Below are 25,539 nucleotides of genomic sequence, written 5' to 3' on the forward strand. Positions count from 1 at the left end.
ACACACACACACACACACACACACACAAAGATTTCGTCTATATAATGCTATAGATAGAGAAATATTCCAAATACTCACACGATCCTAATTTGCTCAGAAACTGCTTCTGGGTTGAACTAGTGATCTCACACCCACAGAGGAGGAAGGAGACTCTAAGCCCTGTCCAGGGCAGGCACTGAAAACAGCCCAGAGTCTCTAAGGTGCCCTGCTCATCAACTGCTGCTGTTCTACTCACTAGACACCTTCCTTCAAACAACAGGAAATATTTCAGTGGCCCTATCTCACAACAGAGAAACAAACTGCAGATGGGCCCTTTGCCAAGCAATGCATGACTGACTGACTGACTCTCTCTCTCTCTCTCTCTCTCTCTCTCTCTCTCTCTGTGTGTGTGTGTGTGTGTGTGTGTGTGTGTGTGTGTATTCCCGGATGATCCAGCCCCTGCTTCAGTTTCCAAATGTTTCCTTAATATTCCCAGATGATAGTCATTTTAATCAGTGATGACAACATGTGAGCATTTCATATTATTCTCTGTGCTAAGTTCTGAGACTATAAAACCAAAAAGCATCCACTATTTCAAATCTGAGTGCTTTTCCAGCTTAGAAGGGAAGTTGGATTCTTAAAATGTAACAAGAACAGCAGGAAGGAGAGCCTGTAAGGTCCTGAAGTCGGCCCTGTTTTAAGGCCTTCAGAATGTGAGCCTGCATCTTCACAATAGCTGGCAGGGAAGCAGAGGTGCCACTCTACGACTCCTGTTGTGCAAACCATGAAGGAGGGGACTAGAAGTCACACTGAGAGCAACAGAGTACTAACAAAGAGTTTCAAGTCAGAGAAGAAACAATCAGTCAGAATCAAACTGCCTGAGAAGTGTGCAATAAATCAGCCCAGAGTGACTGCCACCCAGAGGGAGCACCTGGGACTCCCGTGAATTTGCTATCTGACTGCCCTCCACCTCTCCAATTTCAATGTTAATATACTATATGGTGTTGGAAAGCAACCACTATTGTTAAGAAGCATACATTTGGTAGAGATGATGAACAGGAAACAAGGCCTAAAAATATCATAAAGAAAAGGCAAAGCTTCCTATCCTTCCTGAAAGTGACTGGATTCACATTCTGCCTAGCACTGTGTCTTCTCACCTCGACCATTCTCTATGTCACCGCTGGTGACATCCTATTCCCCTGACTACTGAGTCCCCTCAAACCCATCCAAACAAATGTCTTTTTAAAAAGCAAGAGGAGCACACCTTTGATCAGCTCTAACAACTTCTGATTTGACCCCCTAAGTAGTTCCCACTCCTACCAGATCCCAAATGGACAAACCAAAAGTACCCTCACACTCAACTCTATTTTGCAAACAGAGCATAGCATGGCCTGACTGGGTGCTGCTCATAACCTCAACAACAAACTTTATCCAGCTCAGGTCCAGAAGCTCTGCTGCTGAGGTCTCTCCCCAACTGGGAGCTCATCTCAGCCACCTTTACAAATTGCATGGCAACCTCCCATGCACATGAGCTTACATATTGACAGCCTTATATGTAATCTGCACAGCAAGCTCTCATGCACATGAGCCCATGCGTTCATGGCCTTACATGCAGTCCACATGGCAACCTCCCATGCACACGAACTCAGGCATTCCCAACCTTACATGCAACTGTTGCCATTGCCTAAGGGAGGATATAGGGATCTTAGTCTGTTAACAAGTTTTAGCACAAAATCAACAGCAACCTGAGGTGCTAGCATAATTTTTAGCCTTTCAGGATGATAACAGGAAATCTAAGATCTAAGTGGGCTGACATTACGGGAAGTGAAGGAAACCATCTTTAAACGTGTGGGAACAAGTTGGCAAAAGTGTCAGAACTCCAAGAAGCAAACTCTAGAAATGTGTAGCTCCAGGCTGGAGAGTTCAGAGTGGAGACAGGATCTATCCTAGCAGAGACTGATTCGAAACTCTCATCAAATTTCCAGTGAGGGCCTGCGAGACAGCTCACTGGGTTCAGTGTCGGGACCACATGTATGACGATCACATTCCAATCTCCAGAAGCCCATGTAAATGCAGTGTGGATAGACAGTGCACACATGAAGAATGGGGATGGGAGGAGATCCCAACAAAACCAATATCCACTTGTCTTAGTTTGGGTTTTGCTGTTGTGAACAGACATCATGACCAAGGTAATCTTATAAAGGACAACATTTAATTGGGTCTGGCTTACAGGTTCAGAGGTTCAGTCCAATATCATCAGCTAGAAAACTGGCTTCCAGGCAGCCAGGACTAGGGTCTCAAAGCCCACACCCACAGTGACATACCTGCTCCAACAAGGCCACACCTCCCAACAGTGCCGATCTTTGGGCCAAGCATATTCAAACTACCACAATCTACTCCTGGCAATCACAGGCTTGTTCAAACACATGAGTCTATGGGGGCCATGCCTAAACACAGCATAATGCAAAATACATCCAGTCCAACTTCCAAAGTCCCCACAGTCTCAACAATGTTAAAAGTCCAAAGTTCAAAGTCCCTTCTGAGATTCAACCAATTACTTAACTGTAATCCCCAAAGAAAGACAGGAAACCAGCTGGGCAAACTGCAAACTCTGTATCTGTGTCTGATGTCAAAACAGTCTTCAGATCTACAACTCCCTTTTCATCTTTGTTGACTGCAACAAACTTCTTCTGGGCTGATTCCGCTCTTTGTTAGAACCTTTCTTCAGCAGATATCCCACAGCTCTATTGAACAAATTGGAGTCTCCAAGGCAACTTCAACCTCACAGCTTCTTGTTCTAATGTTTGAGATCCACACAAAAGCTTTTGGGATCTTCCAAAGGGCTTGGTCACATCTGGAGCCCTGCCCTCTACGCTCTGGCTAGTCTTGACGGTCATCCCATGGCACTGGCATCTCCAGTACAATAGGGTCTTCTGCGGCAACTAGGCTTCACCAAGAGCTGCTCACAGGCTCTCTTCATGGTACCAAGCCTCAACTCCTTTGCATGATCCCTTCAGTCCTGGGCCATCAACTGCAACTGAGGCTGCACCTTCACCAGTGGCCGTCCATGACTTCTCACAGCTGTGTCAAGCCTCAGCTGTTCTTCATGCTCTACTCATGCCTTCAAAACCAGTACCACTTAGATGACTCTTACACATTACCAAGTCCAGCCACAGCATGAGGTACAACCTTGGCTATCTCTGGAACACATCCTCTTTGTGCTCTCAGAAAACACTCCCCAGAAGATTTCACCTCAGTAATGGTGGTCTCTTCTTAATTACTACTAATTTCTTAGCTCCAGCTGACCAGCATCAATAGTCCCAGCAGTCCCTTCTATTTTTGACTCTCGAGATAGATCCACGTGGCCAAAGCTGCCAAGTTCTGCTGCTTGCTGGGGTTGAAACATGGCCCCTTATTTTATTATGTTATCACCAGCTTTCTGTTTTCCAACTCATTCACTGCCTAAACTCATCTGTCCTGGAATTCTCTGTTGATGATCTTGAACTCAGAGATCTGTATGGCCCTGTCTTAAAGGCCTGTACCACCCATGCCTAGATCTGCTTAAGTTTGCTTTTTCCCCATCTAGAATTTGCTCTATCCCCAGCTGGCTTTGAACTCAGAGATATGGCTGTTTTTGTCACCTGGGATTAAAGGTGTATACCATCATGGCTAGGCCTAATAGTTTTATGGTCACTATTCCTCAAAATCCAGATCAAAAGCCTGTGTCTTCCAGTCTCAAGATCTGGATCATAAGTATGCTCCCCATTTCTGGATTGTAATTCTTTCCAGATTAAAAGTCTAAAGTATTCCTTGTTCAACTGCAATCATAAACAATAAGCTTAGCTGGGTAGGATCTTGCACTAAAATCACCATTCCCTTAATCTCTTTTTCTCCTTGAACACAGGCACTTCCTCATGCCCCTTTATTATTTGAACCATACATTTTATATTTATATTTTTCCTTTCCCAGCTTGCTCCTTTTCATTAAAACACTTTCATAAGACTAAACCAGAGAATAAAGTCTCTGTTAGGCTTTTTTGAAATTTCCTGTCAGTGCTATAGTCACACACACACACACACACCTTGGCCTCAGGTGGGCCAGGTCTGAATAGTTCAAATCACTCTCAGCAACAAAGGCTTCTATATTCCTAATAGGATGGCCCATTAAGCCCCATTTAAACATTGCACTCTAAATCCAAAGTCCCCAAATCCATATTCTTCCAAACAAAAGCATAGTCAGGCCTATCACAGCAACACTCAAGTCCTGGAATAACTTCTGTCTTAATTGGGGTTTTACCTCTGTGAACAGACAACATGACCAAGGCAACTCTTATAAAATCAACATTTAATTGAGGCTGACGTACAGGCTCAGAGGTTCAGCCTATTATCAACAAGGCAGGAGCATGGCAGTGTCCAGGCAGATGTGGGGCTGGAAGAGCTGAGAGTTCCACCTCTTGCTCTGAAGACAGTCAGGAGAAGACGGCTTCCAGGCAGCTAGGACAAGAATCTTCAGGTCCATACCCACAGTGGCATATCTACTCTAACAAGGCCACACTTGCAAATAGTGCCACTCCTTGGGCCATGCATATTCAAACCACCACATCATTTTTATCTATGAACCTAAGAATTTAACAAAATTTTCATCAAAATCCAAATAAATTTCTGTAAAACACAAAACCTATACAGGCAAGAACAGCCAAAAAAGGGACACATGGCTCCACTGACATCCACTGAACCAACACAGGAGCCCTGCCCCATGAACATGGTAACATTAGTGAAAATGAGACTGGATGGCAGAGCTCAGCCTGTTAGGATGTGGAACGGGCGAGTCTGAAATGGAGCAAGCCAAGGAATGGTACTATTTAAACACTGTACGAGCAGCCAGTCAGACTTGAGACAGAAAAGTAACTGGGCCTGTCTCAGCCTTTAGAAAATGCAGATGAGTCAGAACCACAGTGAACAACCCATCACAGAACAAGGGACATCTGCACCCACTGCAGGATAGAACAACAGACGACTGAACTCACTACAGGACAGAACAAGGGACATCTGAATCTACTATGGGAAGGAAGAGCAGTAACATGATGCACAAACACGTAAAAGTGGTGCACACAGCCTGTTATGTGCACACAGCCTGTTATGTGGTGCACACAGCCTGTTATGTGCACACTGCCTGTTATGTGCACACAGCCTGTTATGTGCACACAGCCTGTTATGTACACACAGTCTATTATGTGCACACAGCCTGTTATGTGCACACAGTCTGTTATGTGCACACAGCCTGTTATGTGCACACTGCCTGTTATGTGCACACAGCCTGTTATGTGCACACAGCCTGTTATGTACACACAGTCTATTATGTGCACACAGCCTGTTATGTGCACACAGCCTGTTATGTGCACACAGCCTGTTATGTACACACAGTCTATTATGTGCACACAGCCTGTTATGTGCACACAGCCTGTTATGTGCACAGAGCCTGTTATGTTCACACTGCCTGCTATGTTCACACTGCCTGTTATGTTAACAATGCCTGGAGAAGTGTGAACAGCCCTAATATAGAACAGTATTTGTAAATAATATCAATTGAGATAGAGATGACAAAACAACAAAAAGAAGAAATATGGGAAATGCAGAAAGTGAAACCAACAGTGACCATTAGAAGGGGTAATAAAAGGTTTAAAATGAACAAATCTCTATTCTCCACCTGGCACACTATCTTCAGTGTAGACGAGCTCGTGGACCTGGATGACATCGTGGAAGCAATCAGCAGGCTTTGACTGCCAGAGTGTCCCCCATAAGGTGTGAGACCACGGCATCTCTCATCTAATGTATGGATTTTTACACTATTCAAAATTCTTATAGACTGCACTGCTAGAAAAGGATTTTTGGAAAAGTACAATTTAAAAAAAGGCTTAATGTAGGAGAAAAGAAACTAATAAGGCCAGATATGGTATCAGGTGCACTGGGAAAGGACAAACATGGACATTACAGAGTGACTAAACAAGGGGTAGAGGGCAGGTCTGCAGTGATGGGAAAGGATCCATCAATTACAAGTGAGGGAAAATGGTCAACATCTTCTGAAGTGGGTGATGTCCTTGCTCAAGACTTACAGCCAGGCTGAGCCCTCTGTTCAGTTGTCCTGAGGACTGCTCTGACACTGAGCACTGCTCTCTGAATGTCATTACTCCAGCCAGAATCTGGTGCAAGGTCAGACCTACTGATCTCTGTTCCTCTGGTTCCCGATTGTACTGTATCCACAGCTACCAGCAAATAGGGTACTTCTTGAAAGATGTTATATAACAGCATACTTTGGCTTGGAATAAAATAAACATTAGTAATACTTTTATCACAAAAAAAAAAAAATCCCCAAATCGGTGCTAAAGGGATAGCTTAGCAGTTAGTAGCACTTCTAGAGGACCCAGACTCAATTTCCAGAACCACATGGCAGCTCATAACTGTCTAACCCCAGTCTCAGGGAACCCATGTCCTCTGCTGGCTGGTGCAGAAAAACGTCCCACAGTACCCATAAAAATAAATGATTAAAGGAAAATTGACCATATTGTAAATTCATTTAGTTACATTATACTGTGAACTAGTGTTCTAATCATACTTTAAAACCGATGTCTATATAATCATATTTAAAACTGATGTCAACAAAATCTAGCACAGATGGACAGACAGGGTACATGGACTATAGAAAGTCTGAAATTAAAAACCAACTCTGCTTCATTTCTTAGAATGTTGTGCAATCTAATGGAACAGCACAGGACAGCTTAGACACCGCGCATTAAGACCTCATACTTATGAAGTACAGGAGAAAAGGCCAGCATGGCTAGGTTCTGCCGAGGGCCTTCTTGGTACCATTACAAGGACGCTGCTCTCTGGACTCCATCTACAGCTGTCTCCTGTGGACTTTACCACCATCATCTTAGGCCTGAGTCCTGGACATGGCCAACTGGTTCCAACAGCACACATTAATTCTGGACTTCACTCACAGTGAAGGTGGAGTGGGCAGAGCACTTAAACCCAGGATGGAGGCAGCAGTATCTCTTCAGCTATACCCATGCCACAGTGTACACAACCAAGAAGTCTGAAACCCAAAGTCCTTCCACTGAGCACAATGCTAACACCGCCCTGGGTAACAGCTACCTCTAGTCCAAAGCCTTCTCAGATACCCAGCCTGAGTGGGACTTCTCACCACGCTATTCTGACAACAAACAAACCTATCTTCTGTGTTTTATGTGAAACTTTGTAATTGTGAGAAAGGTCTCTGTGGAGTAGCCACTAGATAGTGTATGGATTTTATGAGACTCTGTCCCTGACTTGTTTCCTCATTCACTGCTCAGGTCTATGGCTTGGTTCTAGAATGGCTGAGGTCCGAGTCCAGCCTCAGATAAGTGGAAAAGCTGAGCAAAGGCATCCCTGGAGACTGTAAACTGGTGTTTTCAAAAATAACAGGTTCCTTTACCACTGGGTGAGAGCAAGGCTTAGCCACATCACAAATCTGAGCTTTCCTCTTGCAACGATGTCGCTAAACATAACAAAAAATAATCTATCGTGAACACTTTCTAAAGAGATTTACCAAGTATAAAAGCCAGCACCCTGCCGCTTTTCTGTGGGTGAGGGATGACAATGCTTTACACAGGCATCCGCAGAGCAAACCCGGTGGCTGTCAGCATGAAAACTCTGTTCTTTCATAGTATAAAGCAAAGCTCCAGTTCCATCAGTGAGTACAATGCTGTCATTTTTTAGGTACGTTTGTGCACAAGCCTTTACAGGCCAGCACCAATCCTCAGAGGTCCTGGTTTATTGGGTCAGAAAGCTCCCGTGGCTAGCACTGAGAGTTAAATGACCAAAAATGTACGCCTACAAGAACATAAGGTAGAAATGGCTGTTTGACAGAGACTTCATGTAGCAGCACACGAGAATGCAGAGGCCATAAGGCAGACTCCAACTAGAGCATTCGTTTTATCACACGGGAACCTTGCTCTTTAAAGTGCTTGACGAACTTAAGCTGTAGAACTGACTTCCCTGTGGGCACCTGCTCTTGTGCTACCCCTCCACCAACAGCACCCCATGCCCAGGCTTTCTGGAAACTGCCCTGTACTGTAAGAGTCTCAGCTTCTCCCCAGAATCCCTACTGTGCCTTCAGAGCCAGAACCACCTGGCAGACACCCTTGGCCCGGTACGGATCACAGCCTCCGTGCACTGATCCTGAAGAATCAATTCCAGAAGATCTGACCTTAACAATGCTGGGTCGCTTCTTAATCACAGCTGAGTCTGTGGCCTTAGCAGATTAGTACTGATTGTCCCAGCAAGGCAAGTTAGTGGTCCTTTGTATTGTTTTGTTTTTGGCAGGGTTTCTCTGTAGCCTAGGCTGTCCTGGAACTCACTCTGCCTGCCTCCTGAGTGCTGGGATTAAAGGTGCACTCGGCCACTGCCCAGCACTTTAGAACTTCTTAATTCAAACCTGTGGATGCACCATTAGAATTCTAAGGGCTCTTAACCTTCACTGATTTCACAAGCCAGGCCTCCACTGCTACACTGCTCTCAGTATTGTCTTCCACATCCTCACACAGTCCACTGGGCTCTCAACACGTAATGGCTCCTCTAACGCAAACGTCTCTCAACTCTGCCCAAAACACAGGTCCGTCTCAGCAATGGCCCACTGGCCCACTCTCTGGTACTAATGTCAGTCTGAGTAGGGTTTCTATTGCTGTGATAAAACATTGTGACCTAAAGCAGCCTGGGGAGGAAAGAGCTCCTTTTGATTATACATCACAGTCCATCACTGAAGGCCATCAGTGGAAGGACACTCAAGGCAGAAGCGGAAACAGAATCCACAGAGCAGTGCTGCTTACTAGCCTGTTCCTCGTGGCTCCTACATTCTTATATCACCCAGAACCAGCAGCCCAGGGGGTGGTACCACCCACAGTGGACTGGACTCAACCACATCAACTGTCAGTCAAGACAATAGACCACAGGCTTGCCCACAGTACTGTCGGGTGGAAGCACTGACTCAACCAAGGTTTCCCTCTTCTAAAATGACTGGAGGCATTGTCAAGTGTCACAAAACCCAGCCAAGCACAGCCTTGCTTTAAAAGCAGGTCCACCACGGGGTACTTCAGGCTAAGCTTCCAGTGTACTTCCTGCAGTGCTCGCTAGACAGTACATGTGCTGCATTTTCAGACCTGCTTAATTCCAGACAAGAGTCACCAAATAAAAGGCCCAGGGCTAGCAAACCACTGATTTAATACACTCTTAACTAAAAACCTCAAGACAATGTGAACAGAGCAGAGTCAGGCTGGGTTCCAACACTGAGATGTTTAAATCATGGCAATACTGAGAACACCCCCCCCCCCCCCCACACACACACACTCCTAAAGAAGCTTCACGTGGTTTTGTGGAGTCAGGAAAAGAACACAGGTAGTGACCTAATGCAAACAAATCCCTTTCAAATATACAGTCTTTGAAACACTTTATTCCCCCATAACTGGGTGTGCTCTTTAATATTCGTTTTTAACTCTCAAGCAGAAAATACTCAAGCTCCTGTAAGCAGGAAGCTCCTCTGTAGAAAGATGAATTAGGAAGAGCTGGACTGTCTAATGCCGAGAAAGAATAAGAACTGCCCACTCCATGCTCACAGGAAATCGGTCACCATCAGGCAATGGTCCCAGCAAACAAGCATAGGCCAGGAGAGCCCTGAGCTGGCCATGGCCACCAAAGCTGACAGCCACTAGAAATGAACCCTTGGTGGGGCTTTGTCTGTCAAAATGCCTTCGAACCAAACACTATGGCATGCTTTCTGAGATGCTAGTGACTCCCTGCACCACTGCTGGAGGAGGTTCAGAAGGAAGACCCTAGGACCCACAGTGGGAAGGAAAGGGGAGGCGTCCCCATTGTTCCCTGGCTCTCACAACTCTCTAAGTCTCCTTATGCCATGGGATTTTCACACTTCCCACCTCACCCGGCAATGAAAATGTGTCACAAAAATAAACCTCTCCTCAATACTTCCTCTGAGATAGTCAGCCGAAGTTTTACAAGCATCCCATTGGCCGATTCTCTCTCCTGCATCACTGAAGCCCTTCACTGGCATGCATCCCTTTCTGACCTTACAGCAGCAGGTTTCCTTTAAAACTTGAAAATTAAAAGTCAAAAGTTCTGAAACCAAATAAAAATATGTTTAATTTTCCTTGTGATAAATAGTAAGAATTTTGATTTCTTTCTCCATATTGTTTTCCAAAGGTCACGTCATTTTGAAACTATACACACTGGGGGATTCCTCTGGACAAGTGTTCTGCATTCAGTCCACACATCTGCCACTGGCACACCTGGGACAGTTCACACAGTTCTCCTCTTGCTGAGGACACTGCAGAAATCCAGCCTCCACCCCACCTTGACATTTTAACAAAAGACGAAGCTGGCTCCCCTTTCCTTAGCCCTGGGTGTATTCAGAAATGCACACTAGGTACCTCAGTGTAAAAAGCAGGGACTGTCACACTGTGCTCTAGAGAACAAGCTGGGTGTTTGGCTCAAGCAAGCCTGGAACAAACGCGGCAATGAGCAGTACCGATGACAATGACCCAGCTAAACACCTCTCTTACCACAGTGACTTCCTAAGATTAGAGTATTGCCCTCAGAAACAGACTCAGTTTCCCCAATGCCCCGAGGCAGGGACATACTCACTCGGCATGTCACTGAGCATTTCTGGGGTTGCTCACCTGAAGCTCACGGTATCTGGCTTGAAAGGACACAGCATCCTGTTCCTTCTCCTTCAGGAAGCCTTTCTCCAGGACGCTGTGTTTCTCCATCAGCGACTCCACATCCTACAAGGAAGCCAAACACAAGCTCTTTAGTGTTCCACAGCACAAAGTACGTTTTCAATTAACAGAAAATATTTATCAGGGAAGGAAATCGGGAAAAAATGGCTTAATGTCTACAAATTATGCATGTGTAACATTGCCAAAGCTAACTAATTTCCAATCCAATATTGAATATTGATGGAACACTAAAATTTTAAATCAACAGGAATAGGCTGGAGGAGTGGCTTGGAGGGTCAAGTGCTCGCTGTACAAGGGCCTGAGTGCTGACCCCACAAACCTCATAAAAGCCAAGTGTGTTACTCCAGCAGAGACACAGAGAAGGGGCTGTCCACGGAGCCTCTGTCTTCCCTAGGTCAGGGTAGACTGAGTGCGGAGTGACAGATAAAAGTTTCCAGATACTCTCCACGGGAGAACACATGGGCATATCCTCCTACACGCAGGGAAACATCCTGCTACATGTATGGGCACGTCCTCCTACCTGCAGGGGCATGTCCTCACATACACACAACCATGTATATTGATATATACCACAAACACAAAACAATGAATAAAGAACAGGAGCCTCTCAACCAATGTAAGAAACAAAACAATCTCTAAGGCCTTCCAATGAACTAAGAAAGACATACGAATAGTAAACAGACACTAATGGATATTAAACAGGTGAAAACTGACAGATGATAAATGATAGAAAATAGGCAGCTGGATGGACAGACAGATGGAAGGACAGAAGAGAGCTGAGAGCACATGGCAGTCTCTTCCCTGAAAAGGTGTGTTGAAATGTGGACACGGGCACCTAACTCCCTACACGCCAAGCCTGAAATCACACATGCAGTACAACACTGCTTGTTTTCAATAGATGAAGATAAAACAGAAAGGAAAGCCTTAAAGGAGCAGGAAACAGTGAAAAGCCCCATCAAAACATATGATTCCCTTAACAGGACACTCGACTTTGGTCCATACTGGGCCCCACTGACACCAAAGTCCCACATGTCTTGTTTTCATACAGCCTCCGAGTCCTACCATGCACACTACATTATCTCTAGCCACTTAAGATATGTGTGACAGGGATTTAAATTAAATCGTTTTGCTTGTGAAAATGGGCGGGAGTCTGTAAACACATCCCTACAGCACATAGAACATGCATCTCTGAGCACTTCTGATGTATGGTTGGTTCAATTAGATGCTGAATGCATGGATGTGGTTAAGTTTCTTTACTTATGTGTGTGCCGAAATGTATCCATTGCAGTTCATGCAAAGAGTAACACTGGAGGCCAGAAGGGGCCATGGAACTAGAGTTACAGACAGTTATGAGCTGCCATATGGGTGCGGGAACCAGACTTGGGTACGCTAGCAAGAAAAGCCAGTGCTCCTGCCCTCTGAGCCATCTCCCCTGCCCACGACTGAAGGCCTCTAACAAAACACCTCTGCCACCTGTGTGGTGTGACTGACCAGAATCTACACTCCAGGGGACTTTCTGTCCATTTTGGAATGTATCAAATTGCTAGCATATACAATTCTACATTCTCAGGCTAATGTACGTGTACACACGCAGACACACACACACACACACACACACACACACACACACACACACACACACCTTTTTAATTCTCTGCTTTTCTTCTTCAGAGGCTTTGAGTTTAGTCTCCAGACTTGATATTTTTTGCCGGAGTTGAGAGTTGGGCACGTGGACTCCAGGACCCTCGGGCTCATCCTCCAGGACAAGTGTTCCATGTCTCGGCTCATCCGTTACACCAAGTGGGAAGAGAGGGATATTCAGATGTGTGTGTGCTGACTGCTGAGTCTAAACCATGTTAACAGAACAGACGCCAGACAGAGAAGAATTAGACTGATCCACTGAGGAAATATGCAAACAGCTTCAAAAGCTACATACACTTGGGGTTAGGTTGTAGTAAAGAAATAAAATTAATCCACTCTAAGTAAATTAACAAAAGACTTCAGATTTTGACAACAGCTGGTCTTTGAATCCTGAAGAAAAAGCCTCTTCTGTCTGCAGAGCTCACTACTATGTGACTGATAACACACTTAACCTTTGTGGAAAATGTGCCCAGTTACACATAAACACATCTGAGACGCACCAGCTCTGAAGTGAATACAGACTGAGGATGCACTTACAATAGAATTGCAACTCAGAATCTCACACTGATCAATTATGTAACTTATCAACTCCTAGCAAAACTGACAGGTCACACAACATCGCACGTGGCAAGGTATCTGGATGACATCATGCAAAGGTCTCTGCAAATATCTGAATGAAGACACTATTACGATGCTGTCTTTGGGGCTTTTGCCCTAAAACTAAAAGATGTTCTTATACCTAAAAACATGTTAGTATTCCCACACAATAAAAAACTATTTTTAATAATAGTATTACTATTTTGATATTTAACTTTGAACTTAAGTTTAAAATGAAAAAAAATATTTTTGTTATTATTTTCCTTGAAGTCTAAGATTTCAAAACAACACTAAGTCCATTTTAACAACCACACACACTTGTTTACTGCAAAAAGCACTGAGATGACAGAAACGGCACCAACTGTGCCTCAGTTTCCCCAGTGGAGCCCAGCTCCATCTCTGCCAGCAACATTCTTATGGGATGATCCCCTCTGTGCCTTAGCTTTCTTGCCTTTGAACAGGAGAAGCAATGACACACTGCCTTCCCTCATTTGTTGTCTATGTGCAGAAGTGTGCACATGTGTGCACAAGTGTGTGTGTGTGGTAGCAGAGGCAGGAGGGACAGATGCTGGAGCTGCTTGATGTAGGTGCTGAACGGAACTCAAGCCCTAGCTGTCTCTTTTGAATCTAGGATCCTCTGGGCACCCTAAATGAAGCTTTGGGCCTGGGAAATGAGTCTGTTTTAATGAATGAGAAGCTCACAGCACACTTCTGTAACTAAGGTACTTAAACCTTGTAGTCATTTCACAGAAATATTATCAGAGACATACGAGAGTTGAATCAGCATACGTGTCGTCTCTGTACATCCTTCTGAAGCATACCCATGCTCACCTGAGCTTTGGAGATGGTCTGACTCAAGAGGCTGCTGTCTGCACGTGTATCATCTGCTGAGGAAAGAATGGCATCTGAAGGGAGGTGGCCAGAGGATGGAGAGGAGCAGTCATGGTCCAGGAGAAGCTCCGAAGCTGGTGAGAGACGCACTCCGGATACTGAGGACAGAGCACGGGGGGCAAGGTTAGAAGACAAAACAGAGACAGGGTAGGTGAATAGGAAAGGGTGCAAGACTTAGAGCAGTGGGGTGGAAACTCGAGATTTCATGACTAATGTCTGAAATCCAAAGGAGTGTTTCTGAACTGCACATACATGATGTTTCCAAGTGAGTTGAAGACAAACATGTTTTAACATCTTAACACACAAGCTAGCCGAGCCTAATAGAGATGTTCACTTCCTGCCAGAGGAAAGACGTTCAACTTAAGACACACCCACTCACTAGTGACCCCGCTCCAATCTAGCAGAGTTCAACTGCCAAACATTCACTGTGGCAAAACAAAGGGGGGACTGCAATAGGAACCTGGAATTTCCTCTTTTATAATAATCTGGTTAAAGGTTTCATGCTAAAGTCAAACTTCACTTACTGAATTATTTCCACAAAAGTAATGCTGAGAGACAATTTTGCTATTATTCCCATAGTGAACCTTGTCATACTGGGATTAAGGCTCACACTAGGTGGTGTGGAAGCAGCTGATGGACAAGGACAAGAGACACAATACAAATGAGAAAAACATTTATATTAGTTTATTTTAAATGCTTCCAAAAGTTCAAATGCATCTAATATTTTGAAATGTAAGGAATCATCTGCAATAGTGAACTCATTCACACACACAGTGGCCTAACTGCAGTGACCTTTATTCCACATTGGCATCAGTAGCTCTGTCCACGGGTCCTACCACAGACTCTGAAGATGGCTCACAATGGAGACTGCGTGTTCCCCTGAAGAAAGACACGTATAAGGCTGGTAAATACTAATGAACTAATGTATAGGCTTCTGACTGCTACTTTAAGGAGCTGCTTAATTACCTTATATAACATTTTATCATGTTACACGTGGGATATGAGAGGCAAAAATAATATACATACAGTAACCACACATGGAATTCTCAAGATAAAATTAACTTAAAAGAAAGGAAATTATTTAGCTGCAGGATAAACTTATTCTCAATGTAAGAAAGTGTGCACAGGCATATTTGCCTCTGTGTGCATGTACATCTGTGTACATATATGTATGCCTCTATATGTATGTATGCATGCCTTTGTGTGTGTGCATGTGTTTGCATATATGTGTGCATGTATGTGTATGGGTGTCTCTGTGTACTTCTGTGTATATTTGTATGTACGTGTGTCTTTGAATTTCTAACTGAAGTACAAAGAGGCGTTTCAATTTTTGTTCATCTCAAATACAAAAGAAAAAACTTTTATTCAAGTTTGGACTTGCCGTATATTTTTTCCAAATCTTCTCTATAGATAAAGTGGATTCTCTAAAAATGTTAAAATATTTCAATTTCTAATACTGAATTTTAACTGATAACAAACATTAGTGAACTCTGAAAGACATGAGCAGAAATCCTGCCCAAGGAGGAAGCCACCTCAGAGGCTGGCCCTGGCACCTCAATGTAAAACCAAGCTCCGAGCCGTCGGGCCTTCAGTGTCTTCTCTGAAGCAGACAAAGCTGTCAAAGCAGGTCTGTGTCAGCAGTTAGCACACTGTGGCTGGTATTTCAGCACACGTTCTAATCTGAACCACCTTTGTACTGCCTAGTTTTATGTCAACTAGACACAAACTGTAGTCATTTGGGAAGACAAAACCTTGGCTGAGAAAATAGCCCCACCAAGTTGGCCTCTGGGCAAGCCTGAGGTTCACAGTCCTGTGTGGTGATCCCGGTGGCATAAGAAAACATAGGGGTGAGCCAGAACAACCCGGTAAGCAGCACTCCTCCAGGGCCCCTCATCGTCTGCTGCCCCCAGGTTCCTGCCCTGACTTCCTTCAGTGGTAGACTGTGCTAAGAATCTGCTAGTCACACAAACTCTAGCTCAGCCTCAATGCCTGAGGATTCAGTCATTCGCATCAATAGCCATGATTTTAAAAAGACGCCCTGTATTCCTCAGTGAAATTCTCCAAACACTGAATATTTAACTGCATCCCATGAAGAAGAGGAGAAAGGATAACAGGCAAGAAAGCAGAAGGATGAGGAGAGGAAAAAAGCAGGGACAAAAGCAGAGAGGAGGTTACAGAAGACAGGAGGCACCCACACCTGCACCTTCCCCTTCATAACCACATTTCCTCAACAGTCTTTGCCCATCTCTACCTTCCTCACGCTCATCAGGACCAGTCCCCTGCAGAGGTCATCACTGTTCTGACATCCGCAAGTACAGACTCTCAGCCTTCCATTTCTCCAACCACTTTCAAACCCACAAAGCGATAACAACCCAGTCGCCATCCTGAGCACCAAGTGCTCTCTGACCTGGCACCACACACTCACCTGATTAGCACAAGGATCCATCTAGATGTCCCACAGGCACATTATGGCTGACTATCAGTTCACACAGCCCAGATTGGCCTCACGTTTCACTCCCATTAACTGAACACTGGATCTGCCAAGCCAGTGATATCTCATCCCTGTGCTGCTAACATGCAAACCTTTGCCACACAGTCCAGGGCCTCTATGACATCACAGCACCACTGACCAGACACAAGCCAACCCCGGAGCTCAGACCAGGCGTCTAACATGAACAGCAGCCACTTCCCTGCCCTACAGCTTTCAGCAAATTACATAAACTCTTCAGAGTCACAGCGTCCTCTTACAAAAGCAAGAGTCAGGGAAATAGCATGCGCTTTAAACATGTCAGGCTTACATTCGAATGCGTAGGTAAGCTGGCAAAGGCCACATTTAACAGCAGGGATGCAGGGTGTGCTGAGTGAACACAGCAGTGACTAGAATCAGGCTGGGGGAATCTTCCCAAGACACTGAAAACAAGCTTTTCCAGGACCATCCCACCTGCCTCATCATCCACCTTATCACAGTGGAATTCCAATTAGCTGCTTTTAGTTAAAAATACCATTGTGTTTAAGAAATACTGATCTTAAAATATTACACACCAAACTGTGATATGCACTAGGATGTAGATGTGTATACATACATATACATATGCACATGAGCACATACACACACACACAATGACACACACACACACACACACACACACACACACACACTACTTTCCCAGATCAAACTAATAAAATGGAAAAGAAAATTAGCATAGGGTTGGAAACAAAAAAATAATACAGATATTGAAGATGATTAATCATATTGGTCTAATGTTTAAAATTTTGGATTCACAATAGCAGCTAATCTGATAATATGGGTAATATACAAATATATACAATTAAATAGCAATGAACATAGCATAGAAACAGGAAGTGTCCCTTGTTTTAAGCCTTTAGACTTTTAAGTAACTTTAAACTTTTCATCAAAATGACAAGTGATTGCAGAAACACAGTTTGTAAAGTTGGTTTGGTTAGTACTTTAAAACAGGTTTCTTGAGGAATTCCTTTGGAGAAAATCAAGCCACTGTGCAATAGCCTCACAGAAAAACTTGAGTCTCCAAAGACATCACAAGGCTTTTTCACTCAAGAGCAAAAGCTATACAACGCCAACAACTCTAAAATAAAAACTTTATTAATTTGAATGCAAAATTCAGAACTAAACTTGAAAAGACAATAAATGTGCCTGCAGGGTAGCACAGAGGAGAGCATCTGCTGCCTAGCCTGACTGCCTGAGTTCAAACCCCAGCACAGATACAACAGAGAGAACAAACTTGCCCAAGGTCCCCTCTGACCTACACACACACAGACACACATACAAAATACCTGCATATACACTCACATACATGCACACACACATAACACACACATGTAGGGGCAGTTCTGATGTGAAGGTCATGTTCCCCAATAGGTTATTAATCTGTCAGTAAAGAAACCAATGGGCCAATTGCTAGGCAGAAGGAATAGGGGGGACTTCCAGGTCCTCAGAGGAGAGACCAATAAAGGAGCGAGAGTTTGCCATGCTTGGAAGAGAGAAAAGCTAAGCACAGGGGGTCTCAAAATGCTCAAAATGGAGTGGCCACATAGGCTGCTCCTGCAGGCGGGCGTTCAGAGGTGTTTAGAGGGACTACATGTGACTGAGCCTCTAAAGTTCAGGGCAGGTGGGAGGTACGAAGATAAGACTATTGTTAAGGGCACACGTTTCCAGGCGGGAGATATGGCCCCAGCAACTGTGTCTAAAGGCAAATTGAAAAGGAACAACTGCGTGTGTGTGTGTGTGTGTGTGTGTGTGTGTGTGTGTGTGTGTGTGTGTGTGTTTTACCCATGGATTCAAAGAAAGCTGGTTGGGTACTGGTAGCACTGCCCATTCATAGAGCTAAGGCAGGTTAGTGAAAGCTACACACATCACACATACATGCATACACATATACACAAACATGTATACACATACACATACATATATAAGTACAAGCATACAGACACAAATGAATGTGCTTTGAAGTATTTTTTAAAAGCTTATAGACAACGGATTCTTTATAAATAAAGTAAAAGTTGTAATCAAATAATAGTGAACAAAAAAATCTAACAACATACTAAGGAATCTCGGTAAATAAGATTTTATTCAGAGAGTCAGCTGATTCGGTATTGGAAAATTCCTTAACACTTCACTAAATACACTTAAAGAGGAAGACAACCTAACTGTGTCCAACACTCTGGACAGGGTAAGACTGAAGACCCTTCACAACCATTTCCTCTCAGTACAGAGTAAGATGAAGGATGCTCACCGTCTCCATGCCCGTCAGTCTAATGAAGGCAAAATCAAACCACGTAAACCAAAGAGCTCAAAGATGGCATACAAACGGGAAAGAGAAAGAAGCCACCTAGGTTGCTACTCTGGATCTCAGACCACAATTTATTCTATAAAGCAGAAAGACAAACTTTAAAAACTGCATCTATGGTATTTATTTGTAAAAAGTAGAGAAAACAAAAGACAAAGAACAACCAGTGGCTTACAGGCAATATGCAGCCCAACACAAGCCATGAACTTACTTTAAATGCCATGAGGACACACGTACACATACACACATGCACACGCACGTATGTCTTCAGTAACGCAACTACACAGGTCTCAAGCATGGACCCTGTAGAGCAGTGTCCTGTTCCAATGTCAAAATGCTGGGTACCCTGTGGAAACTCACCGACAGAGGAACTAGCGCGAGAAGATACTTTGTAAACTTAGCAAGCAATGGGAGGTAAACACAAAGTCTCCAGAGATACCAGGGGACGCTTTGGCCAAGACAAAACTAGTCCTGGAATCATAAAGAGCTCAACACCATCCTGGTGCCCACCCTTCCTTGGTTAAATTATAGGCTTAACGTGATCCCCATACAATACCTACAGGTTTTTTAATGAGGCAAAATGAATGGAAAACACGTGCCAATAGCCCCTGGGATGACGGGCTTTCTCTTCCTCACTGCCATCTTCGTGGAAAACTCCTGTGTGAAGCCACACTGAAATACAGGAAAATCTCAATGACCAGCACATTACTTGATGCAGCCAAAGCGATCAGAAGGGCCCACTGAAGAGACCATGACACATGAGGACAGAGTAGATATGGTGTATTAAGTCACTGAGATTATAAAATGAGATTTTCAACCTTTTAGAAAAAGAAAAGACACTCTTTTATGGATAAACTCTTGTAAGATAAAGTATGTAGGGGCTTAAGAGAAGGCTCAGCAGTTGAGAGCACTTGCTGATTCCATAGGACCCAACTTCAATTCCTAACAACCTCTAATGTGGCTCACAACCACCTCTACCTCCAGGGAAGGTAATGCTCTCTTCTGGCAATATGGAGGCACTTGCACACATGTGTGGTGCACACACAAAGTAAAGAACTAAGTAAAATCTTTAAAGGACTGAAGATTTGAATATTTTAAAAACAAGATCATATAAAAATTAGACTAAAACAGGGGTGAGGATGTGATGTCAGATACAAGAAAAACATCCTAATGTCCAGTTATTAAAAAAAAAATCTGGATGATTACAAAGGATACAAAAATTTTCAAAAGATACAAAATAATATACAAAAGATAAAGTTTTTTTCCATCAAACATTATTGCCTTTAAACAGCAACAATTGCAGAGCTAGAAAAAAATACATGCTAACACACCACAGACAAAACCTAATATTCCTAATAAGTTAAAAACTTAAAACTGGGCAAAACCTTCCTAAGAGTCTTTAAAGTATGGCTGGAGTAAATGAGATGAAAAAACCACCAAAGACAATTTTAGAACTGTGAAGTGGGGAAGACTCGGGCAGGAGAAAGAACCAGAGGCTAATGGGCCTGCTGGGCAGACAGGTGGGAATTCTGTGGGAATAGAGGAGAGGATGCGAGTCTCTTCTCTCAGCATTGGCTTTGGGAACATTTGAACCTCATTAACACTTCGCATGCTCAGTATAAAAAATATATAATCAATTAGCAGGAATAGGGACACTGAACCCTAAAACAGACTGTAAAGAGCAAAAGGTGAACTAACCAGACTGAATGGCTGTCCTGATTTTCTCTGTCGCTGTGGTAAACCCCATGATCAAAAGTAACCTGGGGAGGAAAGGCTTGCCTGGATTACAGGCCATAGTCCAGGATGCCAAGGCAGGATCTCAAAACAAGAACTGTAGACAGGGACTGAAGCAAAGCCGAAGGACTGAAGAATGCTGCTCACTGATTTGCCCTGCCTCAGAATTCATCATCCCAGGCCACCTACTCAGAAATGGTACAACCCATAATGAGCTAGGCCCTTCCACACGCATACCCACAGGGGGCTCTGATGGAGAGAATTTCCCAGCTGAGGTTTCCTGTTCCCAAGTGTGTCAAGTTGAGGGCTGAAGGTGAGCAGACACCCTCGCTATACTGTGAGGTGAGATCACTGCCACATACTGCAATAAGACACAGTCTAGACACTGTCCACATAGCTTCACTGTAAGAAAGTCATAATAAATAAATGCTGAGATGGAGAAGCAACAGCAGATGGGGGAAGAAGAGGAAAAGTAACCATGGAGAACCAACCTGGGATGGCCACTGAGGGAGAGCAATGAGGTGTGAATGCTAGTTACTTGCTTTCTCTTCCATGTGAGAGACTAGCATCAGGCAGAAGTTGACCTGGAAAGGCAACTGAGAAAGGAGCACAGCAGAGGAGCTGCCAGAGCGTGAGCTGGGGAGACAACACTGCGGACCCAGGGCTCTGCCTGAGAAACTAACTTCATGCCATCAGGAAAAATATGTGGAAAATTCCATTACCTAATTTGGGGTTGTCAGCAGGCAAGGTTTGTGAGCAACCCCCAGGCCTAGGGTTCAAGCTCTGTACTGGGAAAAATAAAGACTCTGGACTTAAATATTGTACTCAAGTGAATGGAAAGAAGTAGCCAGCGGGAATAGCAGGCCAGTGTGAAGAGAGAAAAGTCGAGATGGGGACTTTACAACTCTTATCTCCTACTTGGCACTGAATACAACCTCCAAACTGCTACAAGACCTGCTCAGAAGCACGGAGAGACACTTGACAAAAGAACAAGGTTTCTCTCCAGAAGCTTCAGCAATCTAAAGCTGTTCCCTATTCAAGCCACACAGTTCATTTAGAAAGAATCAGGCAGGCTCTTTGTGTGTAAGCAGGAGGCCCTGGGGTTTTGAAGTCAGTCACATGCCCAAGAGTGTCTTGGAGCAATTCACTTGCACAACTATTAGTGTATCTCCAGAAAAGATACTAGATACATTATAGCTCAATCAGATACCAGGTTCTGCATGAAATTTGCTCACAGAGGTTATTTTTACCACTAGAAGCATCTTCCCTCTAAACAAAGATGTGGGGAAGTGAAACTAAAAGTTGTCCAACACCAGGTACATCTATCTTTACAGAAAGGACTGATTTTGAATGCCTGACTGCCAAGGGGAATGGTGAGTGGATTCAGGATATGAGGACTGAAAGAAGCTAGAGGTTTTAATCTATTTATAATGGTGTTCCCCAAATAATAACAGTAACACGCAGTCTATTTCTCCTAAACAGACATCCTCTAAATGTGCTTTCAATTGTCTTTTCTGTAACAGTTTTCTGCATAAGTTTCTTGAACTATCCCTTTAGAAAAAATGCACTTGGAGATTTACTGTCTTGAAAAACTTATATCCCTACACTCACCTCTATCTCCCAAAACACAATTAAGCTGAAGAATAAAAGTCTGAATAGGGTAGAGTGTATAGTATTTTAGACTGACCTGTGGGTCATGACTCCTTTGGGGGTTGCTTATCAGATATCCTGTACATAGATATTTACAGTGTAATTCATAACAGTAGCAAAATCATAGTTATAAAGTAGCAATGAAAATTATGCTATCATTGTGGATCATTACAACATGAGGAACTGTATTAAAGGGCCACAACGTTGGGAGTGTTGAGAACCCCTGGTGTAGATCGGGATGGAGGAATGACCATGCAAACACATCTGTGTATTGTGTACTTGTGTGTGTGTGTGTGTGTGTGTGTGTGTATAGACACTGTAGAAGTTTCTAGTACAGTGGTTCTCAACCTGTGCCATGCCCCCCACCTTGGGGGTCACATACCAGATATCCTAAATATTAAACATTCACATTTCAGTTCACAAAAGTAGCAAAATTACAGTTAAGAAGTAGCAGCAAAATTAATTTCATGGGGGAGGGGGACCAGCACAACACGGGGACCTACATTAGGAGTAATGAGAGCCACTGCTCTAGTGAATAGAGGTTTGCTGCAGAGATACTTCCCATCATACAGTCACTCCAAGAGCTGAGAGGGAGGATGAGCTGACATGACTGGCAGCTATAACTGGAACCAGGGAGTTCCTACTGTCGCCCAGGGACTAGGAAACACACAGGATGACTGGATTATTACCCAGTGTGTCCATTGCAGGCCAGACGCTTCATGAATTCTTGTGAGTCTATGAGCAACAATCAACTTCTCTTTACCGGAACCCACTACTTCATATGCAAACCCGAGAGCTCTCAAGATGCCATGTGTGGCAATTTGCTAAAGGGGGAGGGGGTTTCAACTGGCTCAGTAGGTACAGGAGCATGCCTCTAAGTCTGAGGACCTGAGTTTGATGGAACAAGGAAAGAACAGACTCTCACAAGCCGTCCTCTGACCTCCACATGCATGATGATGCATGCACACAGAGAAACAAGCACTAATAAATAAATAAACAATAGAGATACACAGACAGACATACTGACAGATAATGGGTGATAGGTAGACAGACAGACATAGAAACAAGCACATATAATAAAAAATAAATAAATGATAGAGATAGAAGATATATAGACAGACAGACAGACAAATGATACATAAAGGCCATGGCAGATAGATATAAAAAGGAGGAAACCCTCTAAAAGACAGTGGAGTAGAAACTTAAGGGTTCTTTGGAAAGTGAGTTGGGTTGGTGTTTAGATGGTGCAAACACAGTGTTCTGCTGAAGCAGACACAGGAGAAATAAAGCAAGCACCTGAAAGGACACATGATGAGGATTCCTTGCTAATGACACACATGTATTAGTCAACCTTACACTGTGGAGTTGAGCTGAATTTGTGGGAATGCCATTGAAAGAAAAGCACCAAGAAACTTCTGGTGTGTGCTGTAGTTTCTTGCTGCTTCCGCAGACTCAGGCTTATCAGCAGGGCGATGTCGGCTGAGACAGACCCGTGGATGGCACATGATGTGTGGTGAGAACATGAACAGAACGTGATGGACAGCGAGGGAAGCTGCTTGCTTAGAGAGAGAGCTGTGCAATGCCTGTTGGTCTTGTGTCTTCACCAATCTTCGCTCGCTGAGAGAGGCTCAGCCGGGAACTCCTGGTGTGCCTCTAGGTCCTCCTGCCGACTTGTGCTAGGTCATGTTTGCTATCCTGACTCTACAGGACTAGACTGCCAGTGTACAAGTAAAGTGTTTGCAAGAGGATCAAACTGCCGATACCTACTCCAGTGTGACCTGGACTGCCAATTTCCAGACAACACAGATGGGAACCACTGTCTTTACAGAGAGCCATTTCTAAGCAGGCCCACTTTCCCGTGTGCCTCCTCACCACTACCTGGTGGGTGTTGTACTAAAAGGGAGGTTAAAGTGTTTAAGTACCATAATTAAAGGGGGATTTGAAAGTATTAAAGGTACAAGACAGCTAGCTCTCAGATAGTTCTTCATGAGGAGGGGAAAGGGATGATGGAGTAAGGGAGCTAGGGTATGTGCAGTGTGAACTGCAACTCAGCTGACAGGGCACAATTTAACAGGGAGATCAAGAACAAGAGGCAGGAAGAGCCACCTCTAGACTGCGCACACAAGGAGGCTAGGAGGTAGGCATGGGGGACACGGGAGGAACGTGGGTATGGGGGGGAGCGGGAATGGGGAGACTCAATGGAAAGAAAACACTGAGTAGACTTTGACCATAAAAATGTCGAAATGCACTTGTAGAAACAGAGAACGTTCCAGAAGAGGAGAAAGCAGAACAAGAAACCAGATGCAGCAGGATGCCAGACTGTGCTGTGAGCCTAACTGCACACCTAAGCGTGACACTGACTGTGCCTGTCACACAGAACACACACACAGATAAAGCAGATCTGAAACCAAGGCATTCTCGTAATAAGCCCTGGATGGGATGTTCTGAGGACGGGAACTTGAACCCTGACTGGCTAAGAGATGGAAATACAGCCCGCACCATCACTGGGCTGCACTCAGTGTCTGCTAACTGTAGACACTGACCTAACACAGGACGACCTGGTACAATAACCACACCAAGAACTGATGCCATCATTAAAGAAAACACGCACTGGGCTGCTGCCCACAGAAAGCCCACGCTGTGTAGACTGTTCAAGAACTAAGGAGAGGCGAGGCTTTGGGGCTCAGGCAAAGATGTATTTGGAAACTGTCTTTCCCAATTTAAAACCACTAATTAATTGTAATATTCACTGTGTAAGGGCTCACACAGAAATATTAAATTATCCTTACCAAATAAGAACAGCTACCACTATGAGTTACAGGTTTGCAAAACTCAGCTTTAGTTAGCATAAAGGAAGCTGACATGCATCTCTGAAAGTGGATTTCCAGTAAACCTTAGCACTTAAGTAAAACATAATGATATAATGAGAATTATAAAACAAAAAGCTGAAATTTCATTAAACAACACACATAAGGGATGCACACTGACATTTAAAATGTACATTTACACATAAACTTCAATCAACACAGAAAGGCTTATAGTAGACTGTGCTACTTAGGTACACTACAAAAAAAGTCTTATCTAACATTTTTAACAGGCAGAAAAATAAACAGCTTTTCCAAATAAAAATGACCAGCTAAATTTCTGTACTTTCAAACTCTGAAAATGTACCCTTTCATGAAAACTAAAATTACATTATATACCAGAGGACAGAAGCTGTGTCCACACCACGGTGTACTCCTCACCACAGAACACAGAAAGTGTGTTTACACCACAGTGTCCTCCTCACTACAGAACACAGGAAGTGTGTTCACACCACAGTGTCCTCCTCACTACAGAACACAGGGTGGGGAGAAATAACACCTGTGTCATCAACACACCCCATCAAAGAAGACACTGTATTTCAATCAATAGACCAAGGGTTTAAAAATCTTGAAG

At 43.9% G+C, this 25,539-nt stretch overlaps 1 protein-coding gene across 2 annotated transcripts in view; it reads right to left on the reverse strand.

Annotated features, from left to right (window-relative positions):
• Positions 1-25,539, reverse strand: part of CCDC91 (coiled-coil domain containing 91) — a 140,723-nt gene that overhangs the window by 69,595 nt on the left and 45,589 nt on the right. Inside the window, exons 2-5 of one of the 2 annotated variants that reach the window (XM_080914762.1) lie at positions 14,684-14,770; positions 13,832-13,989; positions 12,405-12,608; positions 10,703-10,807 (exon numbers count right to left, since the gene is read on the reverse strand). In XM_080914762.1, the coding sequence (XP_080770888.1) occupies positions 10,703-10,807; positions 12,405-12,608; positions 13,832-13,989; positions 14,684-14,702 (486 nt within the window). In that variant the 5' untranslated portion in view covers positions 14,703-14,770. The remainder of the gene's footprint in view (positions 1-10,702; positions 10,808-12,404; positions 12,609-13,831; positions 13,990-14,683; positions 14,771-25,539) is intronic. The other variant, XM_080914761.1, reaches the window with a different exon arrangement.

Source organism: Micromys minutus (assembly GCF_963924665.1).
Source record: "Micromys minutus genome assembly, chromosome: 3".
Taxonomy (NCBI): domain Eukaryota; kingdom Metazoa; phylum Chordata; class Mammalia; order Rodentia; family Muridae; genus Micromys; species Micromys minutus.